Raw genomic sequence first — 13,921 nt, forward strand, 5'->3', positions numbered from 1 at the left:
GGTGTTTCTTCTTTTTCAAATATTCCAAAGAATCGCAAATGATTATTATGAAACGAGACTTGTTAGCAGGTTGCGATCCCCATAGCTGCGTAAAGTCCGATGGAGGGGAGGCAGAGATAGCAGAGAGCTCCTGCCACAGTGGACCCAAATGGTTGCAAAGAAGAAATAGGTGTTCTGCAGATTCCGGCTCTCTGCCACAGTGGACCCAGATGGTTGCAAAGAAGAAATAGGTGTTCTGCAGATTCCGAAGTCGAGCAGAAAGGACAAGAGGAAGAGTCCGTTAGCCCCCTTTTGAAGCGTCTTTCGTTGATGAAGAGTCGATTTTTGCATGTAAGCCATAAGAAACTTCTGCATTTACTGGATGCATAGTTTCTCCAGATTACTGACGCGAAGGGGTCCATAGACTTGTTGGCCCAAACCGCCTTATATGCAGAGCTGCAAGTTAGAGGGGTCCATAGACTTGTTGGCCCAAACCGCGTCCATAGACTTGTTAGCCCAAACCGCCTTATATGCACAAACCGCGTCCATAGACTTGTTGGCCCAAACCGCCTTATATGCAGAGCTGCAAGTTAGAGGCTTGCCGTCGATACGTCCCTGTCGTTCCAGCAAGGTACGAAGATTATCGAGTTCAATTGAACATAATACTGTAATAACATAATCTTTCTTACGTTATTATACAGAACAGCGTATTTCTTAGCCAAGTGTCCTCCCAAAAGCTTTGAGCTCCGCGAGAAAAATGGAGCCGGGGCAAACCCCTTTTATTAAAAAGAAACAGATACATAACCACATGCCCAGCAGAGCCGAAAGAGAGAATGCAAGCAATCCGCGTACGTACGTACAAAATAATTATGGTACTACAAGATACAACATAGACGTAAATACGTGATGAAGGACAGAGCAAGCGTCTCAGCAAACAAGCCTTCAGCATACTCCGGCCTTCTTCTTCCCCGCCAGGTCCTTGAAGGCCTCGGTGGCGGCGTCGACCGCGCTCTTACTCGCGCCGTCCCCACCAGCGGCGGCGGTGGAGAGCTTGATGGCGTGGACGGCGTGCGCGTCCAGCTCGCCGATGATCTTGTTGATGTCGGCGAGGAGCCGCTGCGCGAGGCTCCGGTTGAAGTCCTCCCGGATGACTATGCGGAGCACGGCCACATGCTCCGCGTCGGCGGGCATGGTGTACGCCGGCACGATCCACCCGAACCGCCTCAGGTTCTCCGAGATGTCGAACACGCTGAAGTTGGTGCTGTCCTTGAGCCGGATGGCCACCAGCGGCACGCCGTCCGCCTTGGACAGCACGTCGAACCGCCCCGTCGCGTCGATGCCCTCCTTCAGCACCGCCGCGTTCAGCTTGCAGTTCTCCATGATGTGCTTGTACCCCTGTGAAGTGGGTGAAGGAAGACGTCAGTCAAACACCAACCAAACTCTCTGCATCTTGCAAATGAGATAGGGAATCATGCTGAAGGTCAGCTGGCTGACACGCATACCTCGAAGCCGAGGCGGATGAGCTGATAGTATTGCGCGATGATCTGGCTAGCACCTGCACAGAATCCACACGGTAGGCGCCTAAGTTGTTGCAACATCACAGAGAAATCATGCTGAAGCAGAGAACAATATACTGACCCTTGGAGAAGTTGAGCGTGAATGTGGGCTGATCTGCTCCTAGATAGTTTATGTGGAAAATGAGTTCTTCGGGCAAATCGTCCTTGCTCCGCCAGATGACCCATCCAACACCAGGGTACACAAGGCCATACTTGTGCCCACTAACGTTGATGCTCTTCACCAATGGTAGCCTGAAGTCCCATTCAAGCTCAGGCTGAAGAAACGGAGCGATAAATCCTCCGCTGGCAGCATCAACATGGATCGGCACGTTCCACCTGCGTTACGTGTATGATGATAAGAAGACATGTCTTAACTGTGTTGCATTGCTACCTAAACAATTTGGTCAACTAGGATAGCATTTGTGTACTGTGCTGCATACTACCTGCACAATTTCAATGAAATTTATCGAATTGGGATATGAAATTGACAGCCTATAAAATACATACCCTGTTTCCTTGTTCTTCTCCACAAGAAGGTCATTCAACAGTTTGACATCTTCGTACTCTCCAGTGAGAGTAGATCCCAGGATGGCGGCGACACATATAGTGTTCTCATCCACCATTTCAACAGCCTTCTTAGGATCCATGACATAGTACCCTTCAGTCAACTTGACCTCCTTCAATTCCACTTCAAAATACCTAGCAAATTTCTCCCAGCAAACCTACGAGTACGAGAGGTCGGGTTACGAGCGGCAAATTTTCTGGCACATACATACAGTGATAATAAAGTTCAAAAGATTTCACTCCACAACAAAATACCTGAACATTTGCACCAGTAACAATGTTAGGTTTGTCGCATGGCTTCCCCTGCTCCTTCATTTTGTTCGCCCACTTCCTCTTGAACGCCAGGCCTGCAAGCATGATTGCTTCCGAAGACCCCACCGTCGAGACTCCGATAGCTGTCTCGTCCTCGCCGATCGGTGCATTGAACAAGTGAGCTATCATGTTTACGCAACGGTTCTGCGAAATTACAGACAGGTAATAAGCAAAGTGCTTAAAGTACACAGCTCGTCTATGAATTCCCATGTAGGTGCATGACAATGCAAAGAGGCATCCACGTATAAGCGGATCAAGAGGCCCCCCTCCAACGGTTTGTGACGTTTCACATGTTCTGCTTGCAATTAACAGGCATGGCGCCCACCGGAAACCATTTTTACGAGCCACTCCCTCCGTCCCTTGATATAAGACGTTTCTTTGCAGTTCAAATTAAGGGACAGAGACAGCATTTGCAATCGTTGTTACTGGCAAACAGTATCGAAATAGCGTACTTGTTTCCAGGTGATAACTGAAACAGAAAGAGTCTTAGTATACTTGTTTCCAGATTCAGCTAGACCGTCAACTGTGACCGGAAACCAGGTGAAAGAAAACCACAGAATGCCATGTGACGCGGGCCGTAGCAGAGCAGAACCGTCCGTGTCACAACTAGTCCGGGGCTCAACCACCATACGGAACAAAACATCACATTCCCATTTGCTGAAGTAAACACGATTCGGCGGTCACTGATGCTCTACACGCACAATCAGCCAGCAAATTGTGGTTTCAAGAAGGCTGATGACAGGCGGCCAGTGGGTCGCAAAGCAGAGCAGGGATAGAAGGGAGCAGAGCAAAGCAGAGCGTTTTACCAACCAAAACCGCACGAGTGCTGGGATCTCGGACCCTGCCATTCTTAGGAGATTTTGCTGGTAGTGGTTGTGAACGAACATGGCGGCAGTATTGAAAGTGTTGGAGATTGTCTGTTGCCCCGAAATAGCAAGGAGGAATTAAATAAATAGGAAGGGGAGTGTCGGATCAGGGGTTTTCCCGGACCTGGAGCTCGGTGGTGACGGGGTACTCGTCCATGTCGACGTAGTTCTTGTTGACGGAGTCCATGATGAGCTTGCCGCACTCGGGCTCCATCCAGGTGGTGACGAAGGACGCCAGGTTCAGCCGCGGGTTGCCGTCCAGCATCAGCTCGTCGCTGATGATCTGGTACGCCGCCTCCTTGGGGATCGAGTTCTCCGGCATCCGGTACCTGCACCAACACCCGTCCCTCAGTCAGATCTCCGGCGAGAACCCAGGCCGACGTCCGGTTGGTCTCTCTCTCGTACGTCCTCACCGCGGGAGCTCCTCGCGCACGTAGCGCGAGGAGAAGGTGGAGTAGACGGACTCCCCCGCGCTGGAGCTCGCGTGCGAGATCACCATGGCCGCCGGCGCTCAGCTGCTGCTGCTACTGCTCCGCGCTAGGGAATCCGGGGATGGATGGGAGGGAGAAGGGATGGGGTGGGGTGTCACACCGACGGTGTGTGCGCTGGTGCCTTGTAGTGGAGTGGTGGTGGTGGTGGTGGTGGGGTAGTGGGTGGCCGGTTACCGGTAGGAGTAGGCGTGGTGTGTGGAGGAGAGGAGGGTGACTGACCGGGGGAGCTGGTCGCGGACGTAGCGGGAGGCGAAGGTGGTGGAGTGCAGCGTCTCGGCCGTGTCCGGCCCCGTCGCTGCCACGGTCACCACCATCGTCCTCCGATCACTGTCGCGGGCACCACCGGGACAGCGACGGCGAGTCGGCCGGGAATCTGTGCTCCGCGAGTGAATGGAGGCGGAGGTTGGTGTGCTCTCTCTCTCGGTCTCGATCCGCCGACCGGCGCGGCCATTTTGTTTAGCGCGGCGAGGCGCCACGTACGCGCGCGCCGTGGCACGCGTCGCGCCGCGAGGCGGTTGCCCGCGGTGAGCTGGCTAGGCCAGGGGAGGGTAGCCGGTGGGGAGGTCGACGCGTGCCGGTGCCAACAACATGTCCCCGTTGGAGACAAGACGTATTTAATCTGCTCGGTCGACTGAGATCCAGTGTAACCTCGGCCATGCGCTCATGATACCCACGCATCAGTGCAGTAATTTTTCATTAACAAATACAGTAGTATATATACAATTAAGTGCTGCATACATAGTTAAAACTAATAAAAAAATACAAATGTACTACACTTAAATATTTGTTTCTGAAAAATACTCGGTATAAACTTATAAAAGTTTTACAAAACATTTTGCAAATGATACATGTATTACAATAATTAAAAGTTATGGGATCACTTTTTTTATGAGAGCTTTTCAATCTATTTGTAATTAGTAATGGCAGTACAAAGAACATATGTTATAAAAATTACAACCAGGTTAACAGCGACAGCTACAGGTACTGCATCGAGTCGAATGCCCATCCAGTCACACGCGGATCTAGAACATCTCTAGCAGACCCTGTAATAGAGTTGCCCGATAATTTCGATAAGTGTACGGATTCGGTCCGTTTTGCTAGTCAAAACAGACCGTGCATCACGTATCTGGTCCGTAATTTTTTACCATGACTCGGAAGAAAACAAACCTCAACCGGTATATATATATGCTCTTAGGCCCAGTCAGCCCGGGCGGCTGCCTTGGCGTGTAGATCATTTTCTTCGTTGACTATAGCTATAGTGTAGCACTCTAGCTATAATACTGGAAGATGGTGTGAAAAGGCATGGGACCTGTCATATTTAGGTCTGCCATTGCATCTCGTCATCGTCTTTTTTTATTAAAGTCAGACAAAACCTTATTATAGTAGACAGTTAAAAAACCATCATACTAAAGACTTTAAGGAACAACGCACGAGATCAGTAACTACCACCGATGAAGAGAGTCGTAGACCGGAAAGATTAAACGAGTAACCACGCGAACGAAGGCGAAAAATATTAGACCCAAACAGTTCAACCGAAGACCAACACCGACAAGTACGTCGGCGAAGAGGCACTAGGGATGGGAGGCGTATATCTAGCAATGGGCAGCCCGGCCCGGTCGGCCCGGCCCGACCTTGCCCATGCCCGGGCCTAAATTTTGAGCCCGAAGAGTATTTCGGGTAGGGCATGGGCTTGCTGTTTTTGCGTTTTAAGGAAGGGGCCCGACCCGAGGCCCGAAGCCCGACAGAAATTAGCAGTGATGGGCCGGACCTGGGCCTGAGATCTAGGCCTGACGACCGGACCGGGCCGGGCTCGAGCCTAGGTTTTCTGCGTCGGGCTTGCGCTGGTGCCTTGTAGTGGAGTGGTGGTGGTGGTGGGGCAGTGTCGTCCGTAGTGGGTGGCCGGTTACCGGTAGGAGTAGGCGTGGTGTGTGGAGGTGAGGGAGGGGACTGACCGGGGGAGCTGGTCGCGGACGTAGTGGGAGGCGAAGGTGGTGGAGTGCAGCGGATCGGCCGTGTCCGGCCCCGTCGCTGCCCCGTGATCGGCCGTGAAGGCGGATGTTGGTGTGTGCTCTCTCTCTCTCGGTCTCAATCGGCCGACCGACGCGGTGATGGGACGTTGCTTTCTTTTTGTTTACTGCAGCGAGGCACACGTACACGCGCGCCACGGCACGCGTCGTGCCGGGAGCTGGCTACAAGATAGCTGGTCACGCGACCATTTATTATTTTCCATTATTTTCACTGTACGACAGGAGGGGCAATGCTACGTTTCGTAAATTCTGTTTTATTTTATACATGAAACGAGACTGTAAAAAAAATATAACCAATATAAAAATATTTTATATCACGTAAAATTACGAACTTACAAAAATAGTGCAAAAAATACAAAAAAAAACATTTTTTTTCCTGTATTATCACCTATATTTTTGTTTTTATTTTGTCAATTTTTACATAGTGATTCAATATAAATGTAAATATTTGTATTTAAAATTTAATTTATTTGTAAATTGATCGTAAGATTATCTCGGGTGAAGAATAAACTATTCTGCACCCTGGGTCGCGTTATTCGTCACCCTGGATGAGGAATAGTTATTCTTCATCCCCCCTCTATTTTCACATCAATAAACCGTAATTTTACATTTCTAAAATTTTAATCTTATCTCATACGTAAAAAGAGACTGTAAAAAAATACATACTCACCGTAAAAAATATTTGATGTCATGTAAAATTACAAACATAAAAACATAGTGTAAATTATAAAAAAAATGTGATTTTTCTGGTCTTATGACCTATATTTTTGTTTTCTTATGTCAAATTTTTCATAGTGAATCAATATAAACGTATGTATTTGCATTTCAAAGTTAATTTATTTATAAAATGGTCGTAAAATTACCTCGGGTGAAGAATAATTTAATCTGCACCCTGGGTGATGAATAGAGTTTCTATTCTTCACCCTGGGTGATGTATTTTTTTACGGTGATGAATAGGGTCGCACTATTCGTCATCTTGGGTGAGGAATAGTTATTCTTCACCCCCTCTATTTTCACATCAATACACCGTAATTTTACGTTTCTTAAATTTTAATCTTATTTCATACGTAAAAAGAGACCGTAAAAAAATACATAGTCACCGTAAAAAATATTTTATGTCACGTAAAATTACAAACAAAAAAACATAGTGTAAATTATACATAAAATGCGATTTTTCTAGTCTTATGATCTATATTTTTGTTTTATTATGGCAAATTTTCCGTAGTTAATCAATATAATTGTATCTATTTGCATTTCTAATTTCATTTATTTATGAAATGGTCTTAAATTAACTCGAGTGAGGAATAATTTATTCTGCACCCTGTGTGATGAATAGAGTTTATATATATATATATATATATATATATATATATATATATATATATATATATATATATATATATATTAGAGGTTTAGGGCTTTTGAGACACAACTTTGCCACGTGCTGCCCTCTCCTCTAGTCCGTAGTTCTTCCTCTAGATCGGTTTTCTGCGGAGCTCGGGCGAAGCCCTGTAGGAATAGATCATCACCATCACCGGCGCGCCGTCACGCTGCCGGAGAACTCATCGACTTCCCCGCCCCTCTTGCTGGATCAACAAGGCGGAGATCGTCATCGAGCTGTACGTGTGCGGAACGCGGAGGTGCCGTCCGTTCGGCACTTGATCGGGACAGATCGCGAGACGGTTCGCGGGACGGTTCGTGGGACGGATCGTGAAGACATACCACTACATCAACCGCGTTTATTAACGATTCTGCTTAGCGATCTACAAGGATACGTGGATCCGATCTCCCTCTCGTAGATGAACATCACCATGATAGGTCTTCGTATGTGTAGGAATTTTTTTGTTTCTCATGCAACGTTCCCCAACAATTTGATTGCACCATGGCATCTGTCTTGTCCCGCAAAGTCGATGCTTCGTGTTTCCTTTTGATCTTCTTCTTTGTCTTCTTGTCACCATCGGGCTTGTTCAAGTTGCTTGGGCCATCATCATCTTCATATTCATCCATGTTCGTAAGTGAACCTCTCTTATGTGGGGATTCTCTGTCAATCAACTTCCACTTGTCGCCGTCTTTGAGCATTTCCCAACAATGCTCTAGTTTAAATGTTTGGCCTTTGAAAGCTTCCATGTGCTTTGTACCGGTGTTGCAGAATTTTTTCCTACACAATTAAAACAAAGTCAAATGATGGAATCATTTCACATGATGCAAATGATGTGCACAACTTGTGTGACGCCCTCGATTTAATCGTACGCTAGCCATACACGCAAATGCGTACGACCAAACCCAAGGACTCACGGGAAGATATCACAACACAACTCTAGACACAAATAAAATAACATCAGCTTCATATTACAAGCCAGGGGCCTCGAGGGCTAGAATACGAAAGCTCGATAAACACACGAGTCAGCGGAAGCAACAAATATCTGAGTACAGACATAAAACATGGGGTGCCTTAGAGAAGGCTAGCACAACAGATACAACGATCGAACGAGGCGAGGCCTCCTGCCTGGGAACCTCCTAACTACTCCTGATCATCAGCGGCCTCCACGTAGTAGTAGGCACCGTCGGGGTAGCAGTCGGCGGCGGCGGGGACCTCCATCTCCTGGGCTCCATCATCTGGTCGCAGCAAACGGATCAAGGGGACAAGGGGGGAGCAAAGCAGCGGTGAGTACTCATCCAAAGTACTCGCAAGTCTTACATCAGAACTAATCTAATTATGCATCAGTATCAAAGAAGGGGGGGTGTATATGTGGACTGACTGCAGCAATGCGAGAATAGAGAGAGAAGGCCTAGTCCTATCGAAGACTAGCATCTTCAGGGTCTTGCAGCAATAGACGAGAGTAGAACAGGGGTAAAACATTAATAGTCATATTGTTGCAGCAATATTAAAGTGAGGTCACGCCTAAAGATCCTCCCTCGACTCCCTGCGAGGAAGCAATCCCGAGGCAAACTAATTCCAGTTAAGTAACAATTGTAGTTGTAAAAGATCGGGGCACAACTCCAAGTCGTCCTGTAACCGTGGACACGGCTATCCGAATAGTTAATTTTCATCCCTGCAGGGGTGCACCACATGTCCCGTCACGCTCGATAACACTCTGGCCGGACATACTTTTCTGGGTCCTGCCCGGCCTCGGAATATCGACACGTCGCAGCCCCACCTAAGACTAATCGGAGAGGCCAGCCCGCCGGTCTAAATCCTAAGCACAAAGGGTTCGTGGGCCCAGTTCCCCTTCACGCTCCTGCACGTGGCGTGGGCGGCCGACGTCAGTCCTAGCACCCCTTAATCACAAGCGCGATGCATCTCGGGACCACTCGGGCGCGCGCCGCTACATTGCTGGCATCTGAAAAGCTTCGGCTGATACCGCGACGCCGAGTACCCATAATTCTTCCCGCGTAGCCGGTTAGTGCGAAAAGGTCTTCGACCAACCCAGATCAAATACCCAAATCCATTAACATTTTAATTAGGCCAGCAACACAGCCTCACGGGAATTCACCCGTCTTACAACTAATCACCAATGATCCCAGTAACATGGTCGAGTAACTGTGTGGTTGTAACATCGCGGGGAATCCGAGGTATCACCCTCGTTGGATTCCGAACGATGTACCCGTCAAGGTGGGCTTAGAGGAATCACCCTCGGGGGTCCCACACTTGAGGGGTTGCACGACAGGGGCGTCATCGGGAATGGTGAAAGAGGAATCACCCTCGATAACCACGACCGACTAGCTATACTACAGAGATATCATCAGGAGTACTTAGCGAGGTGTCACCCTCGGTACCCGATAGTATCCCTATAGCGTCGTACAACGAAGGGGGTGAATGTGTTGGGGAACGTCGCAAGGGAAACAAAAATTTTCCTACGCGCACGAAGACCTATCATGGTGATGTCCATCTACGAGAGGGGATGAGTGATCTACGTACCCTTGTAGATCGTACAGCAGAAGCGTTAGTGAACGCGGTTGATGTAGTGGAACGTCCTCACGTCCCTCGATCCGCCCCGCGAACAATCCCGCGATCAGTCCCACGATCTAGTACCGAACGGACGGCACCTCCGCGTTCAGCACACGTACAACTCGACGATGATCTCGGCCTTCTTGATCCAGCAAGAGAGACGGAGAGGTAGAAGAGTTCTCCGGCAGCGTGACGGCGCTCCGGAGGTTGGTGATGATCTCGTCTCAGCAGGGCTCCGCCCGAGCTCCGCAGAAACGCGATCTAGAGGAAAAACTATGGAGGTATGTGGTCGGGCTGCCGTGGAAAAGTCGTCTCAAATCAGCCCTAATATCTCCGTATATATAGGTGGGAGGGAGGGGAGGAGGCAGCCTCAAAACCTAAAGGTTTGGCCGAAATTGGAGGTGGAGGAGTCCTACTCCAATCCTACTTGGAGTAGGATTCCACCTTCCCACTTGGAAACTCTTTCCACCTTGTGTTTTTTCCTTCTCAAACCTTATGGGCCTTAGTGGGAACTTATTCCAGCCCACTAGGGGCTGGTTTATCTCTTCCCATAGCCCATGAGACCCCTTGGGGCGTGACACCCCTCCCGATGGTCCCCGGCACCCCTCCCGGCACTCCCGGTACACTACCGATGAGCCCGAAACTTTTCCGGTAATGCACGAAAACCTTCCGGTAACCAAATGAGGTCATCCTATATATCAATCTTCGTTTCCGGACCATTCCGGAAACCCTCGTGACGTCCGTGATCTCATCCGGGACTCCGAACAACATTCGGTAACCAACCATATAACTCAAATACGCATAAAACAACGTCGAACCTTAAGTGTGCAGACCCTGCGGGTTCGAGAACTATGTAGACATGACCCGAGAGACTCCTCGGTCAATATCCAATAGCGGGACCTGGATGCCCATATTGGATCCTACATATTCTACGAAGATCTTATCGTTTGAACCTCAGTGCCAAGGATTCATATAATCCCGTATGTCATTCCCTTTGTCCTTCGGTATGTTACTTGCCCGAGATTCGATCGTCAGTATCCGTATACCTATTTCAATCTCGTTTACTGGCAAGTCTCTTTACTCGTTCCGTAATACAAGATCCCGCAACTTACACTAAGTTACATTGCTTGCAAGGCTTGTGTGTGATGTTGTATTACCGAGTGGGCCCCGAGATACCTCTCCGTTCACACGGAGTGACAAATCCCAGTCTTGATCCATACTAACTCAACTAACACCTTCGGAGATACCTGTAGAGCATCTTTATAGTCACCCAGTTACGTTGCGACGTTTGATACACACAAAGCATTCCTCCGGTGTCAGTGAGTTATATGATCTCATGGTCATAGGAATAAATACTTGACACGCAGAAAACAGTAGCAACAAAATGACACGATCAACATGCTACGTCTATTAGTTTGGGTCTAGTCCATCACATGATTCTCCTAATGATGTGATCCCGTTATCAAGTGACAACACTTGCCTATGGCCAGGAAACCTTGACCATCTTTGATTAACGAGCTAGTCAACTAGAGGCTTACTAGGGACAGTGTTTTGTCTATGTATCCACACAAGTATTGTGTTTCCAATCAATACAATTATAGCATGGATAATAAACGATTATCATGAACTAAGAAATATAATAATAACTAATTTATTATTGCCTCTAGGGCATATTTCCAACAGTCTCCCACTTGCACTAGAGTCAATAATCTAGTTCACATCACCATGTGATTCCAACGAATCCAACACCCATATAGTTATGGGGTCTGATCATGTCTTGCTTGTGAGAGAGGTTTTAGTCAACGGTTCTGAAACTTTCAGATCCGTGCGTTCTTTACAAATCTTTATGTCATCTTATAGATGCTGCTACTACGTGCTATTCGGAAATGCTCCAAATATCCACTCTACTATATGAATCCGTTTCACTACTCATAGTTATTCAGATTAGTGTCAAAGCTTGCATCGACGTTACCCTTTACGACGAACTCTTTAACCACCTCCATAATCGAGAAAAATTCCTTAGTCCATTTGTTACTAAGGATAAATTTTGACCGCTGCTAGTGATTCAAACATGGATCACTCTCTGTACCTCTCAACATACTTTGAGTCAAGGCACACTTCAGGTGCGGTACACAGCATGGCATACTTTAGATTCTACGGCTAAGGCATAGAAGACGACCTTCATCTATTCTCTTTATTCTGCCGTGGTCGGGTTTTGAGTCTTACTCAAATTCACACCTCACAACGCAACCAAGAACTCCTTCTTTGCTGGTCTATTTTGAACTCTTTCAAAAACTTGTCAAGGCATGTATCTTGTTGAAACTTCTATTAAGCGCTTTCGATCTATCTCCATAGATCTTTGATGCTCAACCTTCAAGTAGCATAATCCAGGTACTCCTTTGAAAACTTCTTTCAAACAACCTTGTATGCTTTACAGAAATTCTACATTACTTCTGATCCACAATATGTCAACCACATATACCTATCAGAAATTCTATAGTGCTCCCACTCACTTCTTTGGAAATACAAGTTTCTCATAAACCTTGTACACACCCAAAATCTTTGATCATCTCATCAAAGTGCTTATTCCAACTCCGAGATGCTTGCACCAGTCCATTGAAGGATCACTGGAGCTTGCATACTTGCTAGTATCTTTAGGATCGACAAAACCTTCTGGTTGTATCACATACAATGTTTGCTCAAGGAAACCGTCGAGGAAACAATGTTTTGACATCCTACGTGCAATATTTCATAAATAATGCAGCAACTACTAACATAATTCTAACAGACCTTTAGCATCGCTACGAGTGAGAAAGACTCATCATAGTCAACTGTTTGATCTTGTCGAAAACATCTTTGCGACAAGTCGAGCTTTTCTTAATAGTGACTTATCACCATCATCGTGTGTCTTCTTTTAAAGATCCATTTTACCCAATAGTCCCATGACCATCAAGTAGTTCTACCAAAGTCTACACTTTGTTTTCACACATGGATCCTCTCTCGGATTTTATGGCTTCCAGCCATTTGTCGGAATCTGGGCCCACCATCGCTTTCTCCATAACTCGTAGGTTCACTGTTGCTCAACAACATGACCTCCAAGACAGGGTTACCGTACTACTCTGCAGCAGTACGCGACCTTGTCGACCTACGAGGTTTGTAGTAACTTGATTCGAAGCTTAATGATCACCATCATCAGCTTCCACTTCAATTGGTGTAGGCGCCACAGGAACAACTTCCTACGCCCTGCTACACACTGGTTGAAGTGATGGTTCAATAACCTCATCAAGTTCTACTACCCTCCCACTCAATTCTTTCGAGAGAAACCTTTTCTCGAGAAAGGATCCGTTTCTAGAAACAAACACTTTGCTTTCGGATCTGAGATAGGAGATGTACCCAACTGTTTTGGATATCCTGTGAAGATGCATTTATCCGCTTTGGGTTCGAGCTTATCAGACTGAAACTTTTTCACATAAGTTTCTAAGCCCCAAACTTTCAAGAAACGACAGTTTAGATTTCTCTAAACCTCAGTCTATACTGTGTCATCTCAACGGAAATACGCGGTGCCCCATTTAAAGTGAATGTGGTTGTCTCTAATGCATAACCCATAAACGATAGTGGTAATTCGATAAGAGACATCCCAGCATGCACCATACTAAATAGTGCGTGGCTATGACGTTCAGACACATCATCACACCATGATGTTCCAGGTGGCATGAACTGTGAAACAATTTCCACATTGTCTTAACTGTGTACCAAAAATTCGTAACTCAGATATTCATTTCTATGATCATATCGTAGACAGTTCATCCTCTTGTTACGATGAACTTCACTCTGAAACAGAATTTGAACTTTTCAATATTTCAGACTTGTGATTCATTAAGTAAATACTCCTGTATCTACTCAAGTCGTCAGTGAAGTAAGAACATAATGATATCCACTGCGTGCCTCAACACTCACTGGACTGCATACATCAAAATGTATCACTTCCAACAAGTTACTATCTTGTTTCATCTCAATGAAAACAAGGCCTTGCTCATGTGGTATGATTTGCATGTCACTAGTGATTCGAAATCAGGTGAGTAAAGATCCATCAGCATGGAGCCTCTTCATGCAATTTATACTAACATGACTCAAGCGGCAGTGCCACAAGTAAGTGGTACTATCATCATTTAACTCG

At 46.8% G+C, this 13,921-nt stretch overlaps 1 protein-coding gene across 2 annotated transcripts; it reads right to left on the reverse strand.

The window, feature by feature from the left end:
- Positions 1-724: 724 nt before the first annotated feature.
- LOC123442422 (glutamate decarboxylase-like) lies at positions 725-4,191 on the reverse strand. Of its 2 annotated transcripts, none has more exons than XM_045118460.1 (7): positions 3,691-4,191; positions 3,402-3,606; positions 2,355-2,555; positions 2,043-2,257; positions 1,618-1,871; positions 1,482-1,534; positions 725-1,374 (listed from the first exon to the last, which is right to left on the reverse strand). In XM_045118460.1, the coding sequence occupies exons 1-7, from the start codon at positions 3,774-3,776 to the stop codon at positions 922-924; spliced, it is 1,467 nt and encodes a 488-aa protein (XP_044974395.1). In that variant the 5' UTR covers positions 3,777-4,191; the 3' UTR covers positions 725-921. The 2 variants fall into 2 exon arrangements, with proteins under 2 accessions (XP_044974395.1, XP_044974394.1); XM_045118459.1 differs by having other exon boundaries at positions 3,988-4,190.
- Positions 4,192-13,921: the final 9,730 nt, after the last annotated feature.

The sequence above is a fragment of the Hordeum vulgare genome, chromosome 3H (assembly GCF_904849725.1).
Source record: "Hordeum vulgare subsp. vulgare chromosome 3H, MorexV3_pseudomolecules_assembly, whole genome shotgun sequence".
Taxonomy (NCBI): domain Eukaryota; kingdom Viridiplantae; phylum Streptophyta; class Magnoliopsida; order Poales; family Poaceae; genus Hordeum; species Hordeum vulgare.

Excerpts from the sequence above, each read along its gene's own strand:
- LOC123442422 (XM_045118459.1), bottom strand. The coding sequence starts at position 4,082 with ATGGTGGTGACCGTGGCAGCGACGGGGCCGGACACGGCCGAGACGCTG. Across the intron at positions 2,556-3,401 it reads CCGTCACCACCGAGCTCCAG|AACCGTTGCGTAAACATGAT; the intron begins GTCCGGGAAAAC and ends GTAATTTCGCAG. Across the intron at positions 1,375-1,481 it reads TCATCCGCCTCGGCTTCGAG|GGGTACAAGCACATCATGGA; the intron begins GTATGCGTGTCA and ends CCCACTTCACAG.